Source organism: Stegastes partitus, unplaced genomic scaffold, assembly GCF_000690725.1.
Source record: "Stegastes partitus isolate 25-593 unplaced genomic scaffold, Stegastes_partitus-1.0.2 Scaffold352, whole genome shotgun sequence".
Lineage (NCBI taxonomy): Eukaryota > Metazoa > Chordata > Actinopteri > Pomacentridae > Stegastes > Stegastes partitus.
The window spans coordinates 457,425-476,490 of NW_007578083.1; the positions used below are offsets into that span (position 1 = coordinate 457,425).

Below are 19,066 nucleotides of genomic sequence, written 5' to 3' on the forward strand. Positions count from 1 at the left end.
GAACTGATGAAGCTTCTTGGATGAGAGGTGGAACGTCTTCAAGGAACTCAAGCAAGTCCAGTTGCTGCGATTAATCTATGAGAATAACCATGACCTGGATGACTGAGAATCTTCACAGACAATATACAGTAATTGCACATATTGTGATCGCCAAGAACTCTCATAAGGATTCTATCAAACCTCTTAGTGCACTTAAACCAACTCAATCTATTCATGTTTTCTATTACAACTAGTGCTCATGGAAGTATTAAGCTAAAACCAGTATCACCTGTCATGAACCTGTATTGTCAACACGGAAAAATTTGGATAGAAACTTCGAGGGATAATTCCTGTTTATTACAAGTCCAATTTTGATACTTAAGACCATCGTTTCCCTCAGTAATTCCAGTGTGTGCATGCCAAAGTAATGCTGACGTTACTTTAGAAAACAACATTGCTACAATAGTCAGTCGGATCATCTAGATGACTTCATTTGGAGGTAAAAAGCTAAAGTGAGTATGGTGAAATGGTAAATGGTCTGCTCTTGTATAGTGCTTTTACCCAAAGCGCTTTACAATGCGTTTCTCATTCACCCATTCACACACACATTCATATACCAATGGTGACAGAGCTGCCATGCAAGGTGCTGTCTGCCATTGGGAGCAACTTCAGGTTCAGTGTCTTGCCCAAGGACACTTCGACTGTGGAGGGGGCGGGGGATCGAACCGCCAACCTTGCAATTGGAGGACAACCCACTCTACCACCTGAGCCAGTATACCTAAAGTGACTGCATCCTTATTTTTTGTGCCACAGCGGAGCTTCTGTTCCTGTGCTGGGGCAGTTCCTTGTGGACCGCCGTCAGGCCGGTCCCCTCAGCCTTCCATGAACCTCGCTACATGGGCATCGCCATCCACAACGAGCTGCTTCTCTCCTCCATGTTCCACTTGTTCCGGTAAACAGCGAGCAAGACTAATACGTCTGAACCTCAATCACATTTACTTGAGCGACGCCTTCAGTCGTGTAATCGTGTATCGTACTCTGCTGTACAAACACACTGGTTTTGTTGGTTCTGCCTCCCTCAGGTTCACATTTCCGTCTCTCCACCCTGATTGGATGCTGCTGCTCTCCTTCATGCACACCCATGTCACCATCACCGTGACTCTTGCCCTGCTCTTCATTCCCAAGGTATTCAGTGTGTTTCATGTCACAGTGCCAAAGTAAACCTATGTCGCAGTAAAATTAGTAGAAAAAAAGGTCATCATGTAACTAATCTGAAATGGATGTCCCTACTCTTTACACTTTTTATTGGCCATGCTCCAGGTTTATTTAAATTTACATAAATGTGCAAATAATCTAATGAGTACTCACAGCCGCCATTTTTTTAGTCCTGCAGTTATTATTACATATAATGAAGTACTGGGACAAAATGAATTGATCTTGGCTAAGTGGAAAGGAAGTAAATGGAAAGAAAAACTGATGCAGCTTTCCTGTCAAAGCAATGATTTCTATAAAAGCGTCATTGTATGTTCTGTCTTTCATAATTTCTACTGTGTCGAAGGCAGCCATATGCCTCGACTGCTGTGGCTGAGGGTAACAGGGACTACATTTATTTGACAGCTTTAGCTACTTTTAAGATAAAGAATTTTACACAGTGGATACCAAGTGTTTAAAATACAACATGTAGTGTATAATTGGACTCATCTTTCAGATGTCTTTGAGTTGTTAACAGAAAGAGAAATTTAAGTATTGCACTAGGCACCTATTCCAACCACTTAATTAAATATATAAAAAATATTGCTGTTGGAAATTGTTTGAAATTGCATCAACTGGATATTGTGTGTAATTTAATTTAAAACTAAATTAAATTTGAGATAACTTAATTAAATTGGCTTGAAAACTTGATTTTTTCTTTCACCTTGAGTTCAGGATTTCGGATCCCCTCCTCTATTTTAACGTGCCTGGATAATTTCAGATGCTAAGGACTGGTCATTAAAAACACTTTTGATTGTAGAAGGAAAGTTAATTCTCCTAACTCAGTGTAGCTTGTTGGTTGGATATAGTTTCATGGAAGGTTGTCATAACTCAAAAAAGGAATAGCAAATTGCTGTTTTCATTTTTTGTTGTTAAGCCCAAACATTATGTTTCGTGCGGTCCGAGAGCCCAGCAGATCAACCGACCCCCGCACACAAAATAAACACTGTGCATGAACTGTTGTCATATGTGAAGCACTTGCATGTGACCTGTACTCACTCATTACTCATACACATGCATGTATATGTTCCACAGTTCCTCTATGTGTCTAAGCCTGGAAGAGAGGAGATTGCAGCAGAAGTTTATGAAGATGAAGTGGATCTGCGGCGCTCTGGATCGTACCTCAACAGCAGTTTTCACTCCGCTTGGAGTGAGCACAGTGTGGACCCAGATGACTTTCGGGTAAACTCTCTTGCCCCCTCAGAACGATGTTATCACTTTGCACTGGGACATGATTTACAGAATCTGGAGGAAATTCCAAAGGTCACATTTAAACGAGAAAAATAAATGTCCCTTAATTTTAGTCATGATTACATATAGACACGCTTAAAAAAAATCTTAAATGCATTATAATTTAAATCATAAATTAATAGTAAATACTGACCATCAACATTAGATTGAACATATGTTGTATGACCTTTCTCCACCCTTTATCCTTTCATATCCCAAACTGTTCTTCTTACATGAAACTTTTTTTTTTACCTTACCTCTGACTTGTTGCTCTCCTTGTCTTTTCCTCTCCTCCATCATTTCAACCATCTCGTCAATCCCATCATCAATTCCCTCCCTTCTTCATATGTACCAGGATGAACTGAAGAAGTTATATGCCCAGTTAGAAGTCCACAAGACAAAGAAGATGACTGCAAACAACCCTCATCTCTCAAAGAAGCGAAGTTCTCGATGTGCGCTGGGGAGATCCATTATTAAACGCATTGCTGAAATCCCAGAAACCATGAGTCGCCAGTGCAGTCGTGAGGAGAAAGATGGATCCTTCCACAGCAGAAGTGGTCTTCATTCTGACTCTTTCAGGAGGACCCCAGATAGTGTCAGTATCAGTTACAGAAGTTCAATGAAATCACCATCACCATCACCATCACCATCCATCCGCAAGTCCCAAAGTGATTATCACTATGTCAGGGAAAGAGAGTCTTCCTTGCGCGACTCCATGCTAAAGGCCAATTCTGTGAAGAGATCCTCCCAGCGATCTGAGACAGACTCCTTGGATATTCCAGCTGGAGTCTGTAAGTCAGCTAGTGCCCAGAATCTGACAATTGATACCAATCTTCTGCATCCTGATCACACCAGGCTTCATAAATCTTGGAGCCTAACCTCGACTACCGCCCATTCCATGGAGAACATACCCAAGGTTTCCAGAGCTAGCACAGTGCGGTCAAGGCAGAGCCTCTCCATAGGTGACCAGACCAGGAGTGCTCTCCAGTCAGAATCATTTGACAAGGCCGAGGTCTGTCCTTGGGAAGTAGAGCAAGAACAATCAGGCGACAAGAACCAGAAGCATGTCACATACGCAAACTCTGACGATGATGAAGTCAAAGAGCCAGCATCCCCACAGGCACTTGTCTGTCCCTGGGACCATGCACCACCTGTCGAAAAGACCCCTTCTGTGGACAAGGGAGTACAAGGTGAAAATGAGTCACCAAAACCTCAGAGTCCCGTGTCTGCAAGTGCACCAGGCTCTCCTAGACCAAAGATCACAAAGGATCAGCGTGTCTTCTCCTTCCGTACCACCACCACTAAGTGGCTCTCTGTGAAATCATTCATGGGATCCATGGATGCAGCTAGCAAGTCCAGTAAGGATGGTAACTTAAATAAAGATGATTCTGTTTCACAAAAAAGCCAGGAAAGCGCTTCCACAACACCAAGGTCAGGAACATCAAGTAGACGTCCAAGTGTGGAAAAGAGGTCACTACAGAAGAGAAGTATGACAACAGGAGACGGAAAGCCGTCCCTTGTGAAGCAGAATGCAATCAGACTGTCCTCTGGGGATTCCTCTGACAGAAGCCCACGGAGGCTTGTCATCGTAAAATCTGCCATCTACCCATGTGAAGTGGATGACATGCAAAAAGATGGCACCTACGAAAATGTGTTTTTATCAAGGCAGAACAGCAAATGTAGTAGCATAGGTTCTTGGGAGACTTCCAGCAGCTCCAGAACTCCTTCGACCCATAGAAGAGGTAGTAATCGAATTACACCAGCTCGCAATGTTTCTGCCTCAGATGTGTGTCCATGGGATGGAGCCGCTTCTTTACAGCAAGGAGGGGGACCAAAGAAGCAGCAGAGCATTAAAGCAGATGTCTGTCCTTGGGAATCACAGGTACCTGAACGACCTAATGTATGCCCATGGGAATCTCAAGAACAAGGGACTGTGAGAAGACAAGAAAGCGGTCGTGGTGCAGTGTGTCCTTGGGAATCACAGGATATTCCTGTTAGTTCTAATACTACCCTGGCCAAAGATTCACAGACTCAACAATCTTTGAAACGTGTAGCAGATGTATGTCCCTGGGAAACTGCAGAAACTCCCCAAACTTCAGTAAGACAGGATAATGAATATGCTAACGTTTGCCCCTGGGATGTTCAGGACAAAGTGGAAGTTGTATATGAAAACCTAAATCCTCTGCAACACAAGGGACAAGGGACTCTGTCGGTGCCCTTTCAACAAGAAGTTATGAAAGCTGCCATCTATCCTGGTGCATCAAAAGAAATGTTAAGTGATCAGCATCAATTCCAAGCAATGTCACCTGCCCTTACTTGGGGTAAACAAGTCACTAAAACAGCAGAAAGTTGTCCATGGGAGTTTCCTGACCCTCCAAAAATCCTGGAAGATCTTTGCCTATCTGAAGAAGGAAGCATTGAGCAAACAAATACAGAGTCAACTTCACAAATGACAATCAAGGTTGATATTTGTCCCTGGGAGGGTGAACCACAGGATAAACCAGAAGACTCAGAAAAAGGTTCCACAACCTTGAAAGGTGCTGGCATACAAACTGAAGGGAAAGACAACACAAAAGTAAACATATGCCCTTGGGAAACTGAGATTCCTGAAAAAACTGCAGCTAATAAAACAGTATCACAAGAACTAAAAAGACCAGCTGATGTTTGCCCATGGGAAACTGAAGAACCTGCAACACCACAGACCCCCAAAACATCAGAGAGTCACATAAGACAAGACACGGCTCGGACAAATGTGTGTCCTTGGGAGACAGAGGAAACAGGAACAGTCAAAACTGAAGCATCAAAACCATCAGAGAAGCTGCAAAGACAGAACAATTCCCGGGAAGATGTTTGTCCATGGGACACGGAAGCCCCAAAAGTTCTACAAAAGCAAGACAGTGCTCGGGCAGATGTTTGTCCATGGGACACAGAAGCCCCAAAAGTTCTACAAAAGCAAGATAGTGCTCGGGCAAATGTTTGTCCATGGGACACAGAAGCCCCAAAAGTCCTACAAAAGCAAGACAGTGCTCGGGCAGATGTTTGTCCATGGGAGACAGAAGCCCCAAAAGTTCTACAAAAGCAAGATAGTCCTCGGGCAGAAGTTTGTCCATGGGACTCGGAAGCTCCAAAAGTTCTACAAAAGCAAGACAGTGCTCGGGCAGAAGTCTGTCCATGGGACTCGGAAGCCCCGAAAGTTCTACAAAAGCAAGACAGTGCACGGGCAGATGTTTGTCCATGGGAGACAGAAGAACCAAAAGTTCTTAAAAAGCAAGACAGCACTCTGGCAGATGTTTGCCCATGGGAAACAAAAGACAATAAAGTTCTGACAAAGCAAGACAGTCCTCGGGCAGACGTTTGTCCATGGGAGACAGAAGAACCAAAAATTCTGAAAAAGCAAGATAGTGCTCGGACAAATCTTTGCCCCTGGGAGACAGACGACCCAAAAATTCTCCAAGAGCAAGACAGTGCTCGGGCAAATGTTTGTCCCTGGGAGACAGAAGACCCAAAAATTCTCAAAGAGCAAGATAGTGCTCGGGCAGATGTTTGTCCATGGGATAGCAAAGAATTGGTCGAAAAGCAAGACGATGCTGGAGCAGATGGAGACAAAGACAAAGCCGATACTCCCACTAACAAAGATGTCATAGAAAATCAAGGATTTGAAGAATCAAGGCTCATGTCTGCTGAAGAGACTCCAGCAGACATGAGCATGGAGCAGACAGATGAGTCTAAAGCAAACTTAGCCCTAGGCCGACGTGATGCTTTGTGTCCTTGGGAGATGGTAAGGAGCAGATCTGGCTCATTTACAGACAATGCCTCAGACGTCTTTACATGGGAACCTGAGAATATTCCAGAAGAAGATGAAGAGGACGATGCAGAGTGTGCTGCTGAGGCTCTTGTATTCCCACCTGACTTGTGAGCTAAACCTAGCCAGCATTCACTTTTGGCTCCTCCTTTTAGGTCAAGGGGATTGTGAACACTTTTAAGACCATTCTGGTGGTATCCCAATGGTGGTTAAAGGGGAATTGTTTAATCATTTTCCAAGCTACAAATGGAGTGCAGGCTCAGCTACAGAATAGCTTCCCTGCAGCTGGGAAAGACGAAAGCCCTTTCTGATGAACAATTACTAAAAATTAATAAAAGACAAAACTTAAGGCTGTGTTACTTCAAGTTTGTCTATCCAGTTGGACCAGGCTCCTATCCAACGATGAGGCAAGTTTTAGAAGGGTGATGAGTTGGGCACTATAGGTTGTGCAAAACTGACAAAATAATGTCATTTTTTAGTGAAGCACATATAACACTTATGTCGATCATTGGTCCACAAATGAACAATAGACATAATTTAATGATGGAAAAGCGTCAAAGGCAATTGGATGAGGTCCCATTTCTTCCTGCTTCCATACCCCCATTTTAAATTTTGTGTCTTTGTATGTTTTTAGGTGATAACTCACATATTTGCCATGTACTCAGAATATGCTGGACTCATGGCTTAGGTGAATAGCCCACAAGATCTAACAAATTCACAAATGCAAAGGTAACACAGGGACTCTAAAGATGGAACTCTAATCCTGAACAGCTTACACGAGATGAATGAATTTTAACTCTATTTTTTTTCTTCCAATTATTACATATTCAAAGTAAAAGAAAGTGTCAAATAGTGCAACTGGGATTACAATGGATGTCAAGGTACATTTCAAAAGTATTGATGAAACTATGCATACCTGTTTGCTTACTGACTAATTTCTCGACAAAATGCCAGTGTTAATATGTTTTCACTTTTTATGCACTCATGATAACGGGAAACATAACCATCTCCCACTTCAACAATTTAGAGAAAAAAAAGAAATGCCAAAAAATTGCAAGGATTACCATTAACCAACAACACAAGAATTTTGCCCCTAAAGTGGAGTAAAAAATGCATAATCCTTTTAATGTCCGAGTTTCTAAAATAATACCAGAGCTTTTTATGTGGATGGAGTACACCGGACACCACAAAGTTAACATCAGAAACAGTCAAAATGTTTGATGAATGGACAGAACATTCAAATTGATGGACATTAGTTCATAAGGTTGATTACTCGGTTAATTGAAAGACTCTTTATATGGCCAATATTATCCTCACCACAGGAGAAAAGTCATGGTGTTCACATATTATCAGTCTCTGTATGGGAACTAAATTATAAGAGGTCCTTCTGCATTAAAACCTTCACAGGAATCCTGGGAAATTCTGAGATTTTTATTTTTTTTAATCTTTGACTACTTACAGGTCAATCAGTAATATCTTCTATCATTACTAGCTAATGATTTATATCAAAAAAGGCCCCATATTTTTGTGTCCAATACTTGAAAATATTATTTGAAACAATATTTAAATTCTAAATAAAGTTCTGAAACATTAATCAGAAGTTTCAGGTAAAGTTGAATCCAACTTTTTAAAAGCTTGCAAAGGTTTTACCCTATCAACAGTTTTCTGTAGTGGTGCAATTCATTCACATCTAAGCCAGCAATTAGTCGGTGAAACTGTGATGATTATTTGCATTTCAGCTGCTGCAGCATCAGTTTGTTTCATTCAGTGACTTCATGGTTGAACATTGCCCAGGCTTTTTTCTTTTTTTTGTTGACGGAGTGACCTAGTTTTGTAAGCGTTGTTGCATGTTTGTGTTTTTGAATGAGCGTGATGTAAATTGTTGTCCTGTTTAAAAAAAAAAGAAAAAGAAAAAAAAAATCTAATGTTGTAACACGTCCCTTGGTTTGCACCAACGTGCTGGTGGAAAAAAAACAAAACAAAAAAAAGCAGGTGGAACACTTATTTTTGTATTTCCTGAGGTCAACATGCAGTATACTCATCACAGAAATAAACCATTCAGTTTCTGGTGATCTGTACATTTTATTTCTTGCTTGTACACATTACATGAAGAAAACATAAAAATGTGCGACACACAACTGCAGTCATGAAAGGCGCCGTTATTATTCCAGACTGTTGTTTGACTTCCTGTCGAGAAACGAGCAGCTTCATTGGCTCCAGGATGCAGCGGTTTGCTCATCTTTAAACTCACCTGCTGCTTCTAGTGTCTTAACAGCCAAAATCCTTTTTCAAACAGTAAGAAGCCCAGTTTCCTGCCAAAGTGGACAAACTGTAACAAGCCACAGCCAAATGTTTAACAGCATTTGGCCCTTGACTGCTGATAATGTGCACTGAGGTTTGATGAAAAGAGCAGCGCCACCCGGTGGCCTATTTATTCCACTGAACTGCCGCTGGTTTGGGAACTTGATAGTTGAGGGCGTCAAATTCTTCCCCTGGTTTCAGCTCTGGACCAGGGATGATGACCGTCTGGAAGAGAGAGAGAGGAGTGGATGTGAATTTAAATTTCGTTGAAACAAATATAATCTGCACATAATTACAGAATATATGCAGAACACATCTCAAGCGCAGTCTATTCACAGCCTTCCATTAAAGAAAAGACAAATTTCACAACAGTTGCTCAAATAACTAGAAACTGAAAAAAGTAATAATAAATAAAAATTTGTTAAATTATAATTTAGTGAAATAAGACGTTGCTTTTGAATTGTGGTTGAAAAGAATAATTTAAAAAAACAAAAAAAAACTGTCCTGGACCAATGAGAGTCCTTTGCTGATGAGCAGTGGTCCAGAACACCTGTCAACAGGTGCAGAAGTCTGACTGAGAGTTACAGGAAACACCTGATGGCAGTGATTGGCTCAGAGGGTTGTTCAGCTACATATTAGTTCACGGATCCCATCAGGCTGGTTTGCTTATGTTTTTTGTTTTTTGTTTTTTCTTTAATGGGAGGATATGAAAACATTGGAGGACGACTGTACATTTCCCGTGTGTTCTTGTTCAATGCAAAGCGAGAGGTTTCAGTGTTTAGTAGCTGACTATCATAAAGTCTGTATGATAAGGAAGGATGAGGGACGATTCGCCACCAATTTCATATTTGTTTGACAGCATGGCTCACACATTTTGCAGAGCTCAGATGGCGATGGTTGGATTTCAGCAGAGAGGAGTAAGAAACACCTTCCAGGCATCATTACTGCTCCATCTGTCAGGAATATCTGAGACACAGCAGGAGCTGACTCACAGATTTAAGGTGATTACGTTCTATGTTTTTGCAGTGATGCGTACAGTGCAAGCCATCTTCTGTTCCAGTCCAGCTTCGTGAAGACTGGTGCAGAGGGTGAACACGTTCTCTCAGGTGATCTGAATTTTACGGGGATTTGTTTCTGAACTTATTTGCATGGAGGCAACTAAAATAGTTTTGCAGATCAGATGATGTGAATTCCAAGCAACACATTCACTCCACAACTGCACTCAAGCACAGTACAGCTGCAGGAACAGTTGATTGGCAGATTGCTTTTAATGTTGTGGATTGAATATATGTCGCTACAAGATCCTTGTGAGTCCAGTGGGAAACACATCTCCCTCTTATCAAGTCTTTGGAGTCTGGAATTTAGGATTTTTTTTTGTATTATCATTTCTTTAAAAAAAGGGCACATTTCAAACTGTTTTGGTGCCAAATTCCACTTTTTTTTCTTACACAGCAGCCCAGTAGAGATGCTGATTTCCAAACTAAACTAAATTAGAAAGATGGTGAAATATTCTCACTGCACTGCAAAAAGGTTCATACAGGAATGTGTTTGTAAGACTGGAAACCAACAAGCTGCATCGGCATTAATAATCCTACATGAATAGAAAAGTCACTGATCTGCAGAATGAACACTTTTTTTTGTGTTGATACTTTAAATAGATATTTCTACATTTACTGAAGCAGTAAATGATCTGCACATTTCTTCCACCGCAGCCGAGCAGCAGTTACATGTGAATCACAACATCACATTCCTGTATGTCCAATTGATTCAGATTTGATGGAGACATGCTCGTTAATTGAAGTAAATGCTGCTGTTCAGCCCTGTAGGAGTCCCCTAAATCCCTCCAGAGCTCAGTGATCAGTAAAACGCAGCCAGAGTGTTTTAAAAGAGCCATTCACCCACATTATGAGAAAAAAAAAATTCTCTTTTATCTCTAGTTGCAACGAGTATGTGGACAGGGTTGGCTGTACTTCTGCCTCCACCCCAACACAGCAACATGAACGGAGTTTAGGTTTGTGGTGTTCAGGGTATCATAAAATGATCATCAATTCTGCCTTGACTTTGGATGACCTCACTGTTATGTTCTATGGAAATTAAAAATATTAATATTCATAATTAAAAACGCCTCTACAGTGAGGTCTGTTGGTCATCCAAAGTAAGAGTTTGGAAGTTGTCTCCAAACCTGGACAAGACAAACAGAATAAACAAAAGTCTACACAGAAGAAGTACATCTGAATCATGTTTTTGTGAACTGCTGTGATTTAAGTGCAAAGACAACCGGTTTTCTATGTGAGCTGTCTTTCTCGTAGGTCAGCTCCATGGCAATGTTATCAAATAATTAACTCCATAAAGCACACTGACCTTAGCTTTCTAAATTTTGTCCAACATATTTTGATTTGTATGACAGATTGACTGCACCATACATTCCTAGTCTCAGTAGTTGCTCATTTTCTGAGCTATGGTGAAAATCCATTTTTATCACGTTTTGTGTGTTTAATACATTTGGAGGGATTAAACAAAAAAGCTCTGAAAGTTTGAGGATGTTTACCGTTGCCTTCCCCTCGCTGCCCAGCTTTACAAACCAGTAGGTTTCTACGTGGAAACTGGGTCATCAAGAGCTGCTGAGCTCAGTCATTTGCATCGTCCTGCCCCCTCTGAGGCGAGCCATTCACAATGAGCATCTCCCTCAAGTACAGTTCCTTTCTAGAGCAGCACCTACTAATTCTAAAATGTCTCAGCCACAAGTGAAGCGCACCAAATGTTCTGCTGTTGGCTGTGAGAGTGAACACAAATGTCTTTAGGCACTCCCAGCATTTAAGGAAATGAAAATCCAGTGGATGACTTTCATTTTTAACAGCAATGTCCTCACAACAATCAAAAAATGCGGCTAAATCGACTATGTTTTACCGTAAGCTTTGATTCCCACATCAGAACTATGTGGAAACTGTACGACCAGCTTGAAACAGGAAGTTGGTGTGCTGCTGTGTTTTCACCTCGCCTGTTGTGCTTCGGTGCATCCTAAACTCAGCCGGTGGTGACATCTGTTTACTTCTCTCCTGCTTTCTATACTCACTTTTCATACAGCGGAAATTCCAATAAGCTGTCATTCACACATTTTTCTATTTCTATTGTCCGACAATGGAGCAAGTATGAAACGGTGACTATTAAGAGTGCATGTTAACCAGCTGACACCTCGAAGCCTTTTCCCATTCTGTGGCTAAACTGCTGTTTTTATAACCACGGTGACGTCTGACAAACTCACCAAACACATGAAGTAAAAACATTTGCTGTGAATTTAAGTGTATTTGGATGTAAAGGATGGCTGAGACAGACCCTGAAGCCACCCATTTAGACCAGGACTCCAACCAGTGCTCATGCAGTCAGTGTAGAACGAACCATCTTTGCAGTATTCTGAGAACATGTGCGACTTTCATGAATTTACTGAAAAAGAGGCACAACATGGGACCTTTCACATGAACACGTCCAACACTAATCCTGTCAGACGTACGAACTCGTCTGTGCTCTGACGACATCCGTTTGTTTCTAACTGGGGTATAATGAGCCGAGCAGCCACAGGCCTGTTGATAGATATTGTGTGAATGTGCCTGTGGGTTAAACGCTTCAATACAACACAATGCAGATCCCAGACGGTTAATGAGGGCAGGAGCAGAATCTGGTATACAAACATGGAACAGCAAGGAAAAAACAAATTTAAAACATATGAAAAAAGCTCCAAAGACCTTCGTTACAGCATCAACCTTGTTCATATGGTCATTAAAGTGAAGTATGAAGTGGCCAGTTAATAAAGGTTTTTTAATTTCCTTTTGACAGGGAGAGAGCCTTGGACCTCTGCCTCTTTCTTACTAAAAGATAAATGCTGTCAGCGGTGCAGAGTAGAGGGTCACCTTAATAATTGGGCCCTTGGCAGGAGCCCAGGACGGCACTATTTTTCCGTGTAACCTCCATCGTCCGTAGGGGTTGATGAGGTGTCGTTCTATGACCAGATACTCCAAGACGTCCTTCGGCTGCTCCTCGCTGCCCAGCATCAGCCTCCCGAAGCGATCGTAGATAGCCAGAGTCTGCAGGGTGAGCGGAGGGATATCTGTGTTCACGCTAAACCTCAAACAACTGCATTTAAATGTACTGAGGTTAAACGCTCAAAACTGTGCTGCACATGGGAGACGCTGGAATGATCTAAAACAATACTACCAGCCACAAACAGTTCATTGTCATATGAAGTGTGGACTTTTGCATGTCTGTTGGCACACGAGTCATACCTGCTTGGAGTGCATGCGGACCGTCACCTGGCCGTACAGGTTGCCTTTGGTGACCATGTCGGGGCAGCGGGCGTGGACCACTTTGGGCGGCTCCAGAGACTCGACGAACCTCCAGCGGATCGTCTTGTAGCGGTTGCCTCTCGTCATCTCCTGAGCACAGAGCAGAGAGGCGATGAGAGAAGCTCAACGAACCGAGGATCTGAATTAATCCCAGCAACGTTGAGAGGAATAACTCACAGGATAACATCTTTCTGTCACCAAGGAGTGAAGCTTCTCCTTATTGAACCTGTAAAACAAACAGCAGATGTTTACCTGCCTCTCTGACACCTAAACAACAGAGTTTGAGGGTTAATTTAACGTCTGCTTCCATTCCTTCCTCTTTACACGACGCAGCAAGAAATGATTAAAAAGTCTTTTGTTTGGCAGTAAGAGCAGTTCATTTTCAAACCATCCATCCATCATCTCTACACCTTAATCCTCACTCGGGTCATGGGGGGCTGGAGTCTATCCCAGCTGACTCAGGGTGAAGGCAGGTTCACCTGGACAGGAGGAAGAACCTGGAGAGAACCCACGCTGCACAGGGAGAACATGGAGACTCCACGCAGAAAAATCCCGGGTGTCCTCACCGGGACGTGAACCAGCGACCTTCTAGCTGCGAGGCAACAGTGCTAACCACTGAGCCACCTGCAGCCCAAAATCAGTTTATCATTACTGTAATTTTTTTTTAAAACAATAATCACGATTGTTTAATCAGCAGATCTGAGGCAGCATGAGTCCAACTCTTGTAACAAATGTCTCACAATAATAAGCAGAGTCCCTCCTTCCCTCTCTCCTTCCCTCCTTCCCTCCTTCCCTCACTGTGAGGCTGAGGTTAGACTTTGTTTCCTTACTGTGTCAGGGCGCCGTGAGCCTCGATAAAGATTTCTTGAGCTCGCTCTGCAAAATCCTTCGTTGTGAACTCAGAGTCGTGCTCTTTGATTTTACGAATCCTGAAACAATGGAGAGGAAAAAAAATCATCAGATGTTTTGGATCAAAGAAAATAAAACAGCCCTCAGTCTCAAACATTCAACCAACGTAGTTCTTACCTGCAAGACTCAGATACGTTTACCAAGAACAGTGTCTGTGTAGGAACAACGTGAGGAGACAGAGAAAATGATCTTACGCTAATTGTGAGGCGGCGGTCTGTCGAATCTGTTCAGTTCGTTGTTTCAGGCCTTCTTTCGACAGAGCAGACAGACGAGCGTCACCCTCTGGAGGGATGTAAGGGTCGAAGATTCCCGCTGGTGAAGAAACAGACATGACTGATCAATCAGCGCGTTCCCTCCAACCAGGGACAGTTTTCAAAATAAATCCTTTCAATCCACAGTTGACGACTGACTGACCAAAAATAGCTCCACACAGAAGCTTTGTTGGATGTTGGGATGTGTTCTGACCATCAGCCATCTAAAGACTTTCTTCATGGTTCTTGTTTATACAATAATGCTTATCGAACTTAAATCCTCTGTTTCATATTCCTACATTTAAACTCTTAAATATAATCTTATAAATCGACATGCTTTGGGATATTAACTGGCTTTCTGCTGGCATTGTGATGTATGAGTGCCTCACACGGCTCTTTAGAGAGCAGATGGTTGGTTGTCAACCAGAGATTTGAATTTGTTAAGTTTCAAAGCCAAAGAATCTCTTCTATAATATTTTTATTTTTCGTAGCTACGAGCAAATGAAAAATACACGGAGCAGCTTCTTTCTTTTTTTACCCAGGACTTTTGTTGACTGAAATTTACTCTGAATGACCCTTGGCTGTGTCGAGTCATACACCCTCGAAGCAAAGCATTAGTGAACTCGTGATTCTGTCGGTTTAATGAGTCAGAATCACTTGTTATAAAAACGCCTTTCGACTCAACAGTTGTAAGGTGGGACCTCCAGAGTTCAGGACAAGCAGGTAGTTTAAAAAAAAAACAAACAAACATCTGGTGCACAAAAGTAAGAAGTTTCCACTGTTGTCTTAATTTGTCAGACACAATTTTATCGACAATTTTCTCCTTTTTTCAGTTTGTATCTACAGGTTCTGAACAATCATTAACCAACTGGTGAAAACTAATCTTTCCGTAGCCACCAAAACGTTCTTATAGATCTAAATTGTGGCTTTAGTCACTACCAGGCTGCACACAAAGACCATTTTTTGGGAGCAACTTTGGGTTCAGTGTCTTGCCCAACGACTGTGGACGGATCGAACCGCCAACCTTACGATCAGAGGACAGCCGCTCTACCACCTGAGCCACAGCCTCTGCAGTATGTAATTACATATTCAAGGAAACGACAGTGCTGCTCGATTATGGAACATACAAGGACGTGAAGTTCAAAACAAGGAGATCATTGGTAATATCCAGCTCTACTTATTGTCATACTGGTACAAGTGTTGAGAATCTTGTCATCACCCATCGTATACCAGCATCTGTTTATATCGTGTTATAGTGTCCAGTCTGAACCACTGGAAACCATCATGTATGCACAGTTTCAGAATCATTTTACCAGTGCACGCGATGTTGATGGGCCTCTCAAAGTACTGCTGCCTGAAGACGATGCCTGCTGCTCGGGCCTTGGCCTCTGGGTTCTCCTCCTTCTGTCCCTTCCTTGCCGGTGCTGGAGGGACAAAGAATCGCTTCAGGCGCACCGGCAGCAGAAGTGGGACGGGAAGTCGCACGTCCAGAGACGCCTCGGCATTCTGAGAAAAGAGCAGATCGGTGTTTTCAGAATCAACTTATGAATCTATACTCTGTGGTCATGATTTCTCCTTTTACTGAGCTTTCCCCACTCTTTCAATGCACAAGAGTGAAATACTAAAACGGGCAAAAGCTGAGACAGTCCAGACATTCACTACACGTCATTGTCGTGATGTAATCCCCTGTGTAGTGTTGGTCCGACTGGAGGAAGTGAGTCATGACCTTCAACTGTTTTCCCTTAAACGTGAGCTTTTTTCAGCTTTCCATTTTAAATAACTAACATACCACAAACCTCAAGCCAGGTAAAATTCCTCCATCATCGGGGAACTCTATGGCTGCAGGATACCATCAAAATGTACTTAAAATATCGATCTCCTGAGCTCAGAAAATGACTGCCCCTCTGAGTGCTGTGCTCTACTATCAGGTTATTACTACACATGAATTCATGCCTTTTACTACTGCAGCTGGTTGTATTATCTCTTAGGCATTATCTATTACAGTGGGCTGTATTTGAGTTATTTTGCGTGTAAAATCCTAATTTACAAGTAGCAAAGAAATGCGATGCAGTAAATAATACATATATCACCACTAATTTGGCCACATTTGATCACACTTTAGTAAAGAAAAAAGTTTTTATTCATCATACAAAAATTAAAAAACACTCACATTTGAGAAAAATTATTGTGACATTTTGTTTTTCTGGAAAACATGTCTTGATGTGAAAAAAAAACATGCAGGAATTTTCACCAGATGCTTTGAATAAGTCTTTGTGGTGCTGATTTAAAAGGTCGAGCAAAGTGACCATTTGATCGGTCATGTAGGGGCAAAAAATGCAAAACAATGCAGACAGAGAAATGTGAAAATATCTGCCATGTCAAATAAGATCTTAAAGTTTACATGTGATGTGAGAGTAAAATAAAATTTTAACCTATACATACTGTTATATATTTTTTAATCCATTTTTTAAACTAATTACCTTTCAGTATGGAGTTACCCTGAGTATTTCTACTGAGCAGGTACATTTTTCCAGCTGACACTCGGCCTCTCTGCGTCTGTGTGGATGCTCACGTCCTGACAGTTAGCTAACATTAGCTCAGCTAGCTCCGCTCAGGACTATTTGCAGCACAACGCGTTGATAAGAACAAACAAAACGAACGTGCTGCGTCTTCAGTGCACTGACTGTAAATGCTAAATAGTCACGTGTAAATAAATGCGAACGTACCTTTACATTGCTACGTGTTGCTGTGTGGAGGGCCAACAGCGTCCTCCTCATGGGCACCGCCATCTTGACACCGTTAGTCCGGATGCTCCGCTAAGACGTTTGGTGAGTACTTTCAAAATAAAACTCCCGCCCGGGCTTCAGTGTTGAGTTTACAGTCGTCCTCAAATGTATTCATCCCCTTCCATTAAAGAGCAGGCAAAATTCACCATAGTCGCTCAAATAACTAGAAACTGAAAAAAAATAATAATAAATAAAAATTTGTTAAATTGTAATTTTTGTGAATTAAGACGTTGCTTTTGAATTGTGATTGAAAAGAATAATTAAAAAACAAAAAAAACTGTCCTGGACAAATGAGAGCCCTTTGCTGATGAGCAGGTGAGCAGTGGTCCAGAATACCTGTCAACAGGTGCAGAAGTCTGACTGAGAGTTACAGGAAACACCTGATGGCAGTGATTGGCTCAGAGGGTTGTTCAACTACATATTAGTTCACGGGTCCCATCATGCTTGTGTGTCTATTTATTTATTTATCTATTTATTTATTTAAAATATTTCTGTTGAACCACAATTCAAAAGCAATGTCATGATGTTCATTACATTTTTATTTATGATTACTTTTGTTAATTTCAACTTATTTCAGTGACAGTTGTTTTGGTATTTTTTTCATCTTTAATAGGAGGGTATGAATACATTTGAGGACGACTGTATGTCATAGATTGCATGTTTACAGAAACACCAGGGTCGCGGTTATGATCAGATTACTGGAGAATCTTGATAATGTGTTCACCATGTAAAAATGTTATCCTGGCTTTAAAAGTCAAAGTGTTGCTGGAATCTTTACATATTGGGTGCTCAGCCCAGTCCAGCAGCTTTTATGTTTTACTTTGGTGATTGCAGTATTCTCAGAATATTTAAAAAAATAATAAACTGTGCTCTGGGCTAAGTTAGGTCATCCTGCTTTCTTTCTCGTCGTGCTTCACATCACAACGAGACCAGTGGTTCTCAAACTTTAGGCCTTGAAATTAATATTATTCATGACGTTTAAAGTGCTACGATCATCTGTAACAGTACACAGTAATAACACTTGTTTTCATCAATTGAATTGTAATTTGTGTGACTGATCCCTTAAATAGTATAGCATCAACTATATCATATTATTTTTGAGTGATTTATTACATGATTGAATTAATAGATTAACAGAGCCAGGACTATTTTCTTTATTGTTCTTAGACAAAGAAACTATACTTAACATATTTAAAACATCCAGGGCTATAGCCTTGGACACGCAGGCCTGCTGAAGCCACTGAACCTAAATAAGGCCTGATGGTGAGAAACCCGCATATGCTACCTGCAGGACTCATAAAAACTGGGATAGTGTGACATGTAAACACCTTATCCAAGTTTATGAACATTTTTTGTTGGTACAAAACATACCCACTCAGATGGTGAGAAATTAATACATAACAACACACATATGAACAGAAACCCAGACACTGCAGTGACCACCGACATAAAGTTCTATGTAAATGCCATTAAAACCAGCCCAACACAGAAAACTGAAATACTAATGTGCATGTAAATGTAATGAAAGAAGATGAAAAATCTCAGTGGACAAGAAGCAAAACTGTTCCACACTCTGTAAGTCAGTGCTGGACTATTGATGCTGTTTATCGCAACATCTTGTTAAATACGCTGTTTTCTAGGGTTTTTGCATGTTCCTGCTCATAGTTAGCTCAAACGATAGCTTCCTGATGCTGCTTGTTGGTAAAGGTGTTCCCCAAGGATCAATACGGGGCCCACTGATATTTACCATGTACACAATTAAGATTTATATTCCAACTCTGATAAATGCTGATAAAACTGGGTGCTTTTGATGACCTACAGACATCCCTGTCTAACTGAATCCTTGATCTAACCTCTTCAAAAACACAATGAGCGCATTCCACAAAAAGAAATCCTATCTATGTGCCAGATAGAAATCTGACTGGTTCAGGGCCATGTTATAAACACTAGACAACAGAGGGTCCTACTAAACTAGTAACAACACAGCTTTTATCTTTTTTGACAACAGAAGCTGTAGGCACATGTAAATACTGCCTATGCTGGACTACTGGAGGACTGCTTTATTGTGTTATGTGTGTGCACCAGTTTGTGTATATGTATGTACACAAACATATGTGTATATATATACTCCAACTTTTGTCACACCTGTATGGAGTAGTGAGAGTGCCAAATTACAAAAACAAATCAATAAAAGAATAATGAAATAAAAGTGGAAATAAA

At 41.3% G+C, this 19,066-nt stretch overlaps 2 protein-coding genes across 2 annotated transcripts in view; one reads left to right on the forward strand and one right to left on the reverse strand.

The window, feature by feature from the left end:
• Positions 1 to 6,376, forward strand: part of gpr179 (G protein-coupled receptor 179) — a 34,531-nt gene extending 28,155 nt beyond the window's left edge. Inside the window, exons 8-12 of the mRNA XM_008284251.1 lie at positions 793 to 931; positions 1,062 to 1,164; positions 2,266 to 2,412; positions 2,816 to 5,483; positions 5,670 to 6,376. Coding sequence (XP_008282473.1) covers positions 793 to 931; positions 1,062 to 1,164; positions 2,266 to 2,412; positions 2,816 to 5,483; positions 5,670 to 6,376 — 3,764 coding nt within the window. The remainder of the gene's footprint in view (positions 1 to 792; positions 932 to 1,061; positions 1,165 to 2,265; positions 2,413 to 2,815; positions 5,484 to 5,669) is intronic.
• Positions 6,377 to 8,324: 1,948 nt separating this feature from the next.
• mrpl45 (mitochondrial ribosomal protein L45) lies at positions 8,325 to 16,872 on the reverse strand. Its single transcript, XM_008284252.1, has 8 exons — positions 16,787 to 16,872; positions 15,374 to 15,566; positions 14,004 to 14,121; positions 13,731 to 13,829; positions 13,078 to 13,126; positions 12,841 to 12,990; positions 12,469 to 12,642; positions 8,325 to 8,788 (listed from the first exon to the last, which is right to left on the reverse strand). Exons 1-8 carry the CDS (start codon positions 16,847 to 16,849, stop codon positions 8,690 to 8,692), a joined length of 945 nt encoding a protein of 314 aa, XP_008282474.1. The 5' UTR covers positions 16,850 to 16,872; the 3' UTR covers positions 8,325 to 8,689.
• Between the last annotated feature and the right edge of the window lie 2,194 nt (positions 16,873 to 19,066).

Coding starts and splice junctions, on each gene's coding strand:
- mrpl45 (XM_008284252.1), bottom strand. CDS start 16,849: ATGGCGGTGCCCATGAGGAGGACGCTGTTGGCCCTCCACACAGCAACA. Junction 15,567..16,786: donor CAACACGTAGCAATGTAAAG/GTACGTTCGCAT, acceptor CTCTTTTCTCAG/AATGCCGAGGCGTCTCTGGA. Junction 12,643..12,840: donor TCCGCATGCACTCCAAGCAG/GTATGACTCGTG, acceptor CTCACCCTGCAG/ACTCTGGCTATCTACGATCG.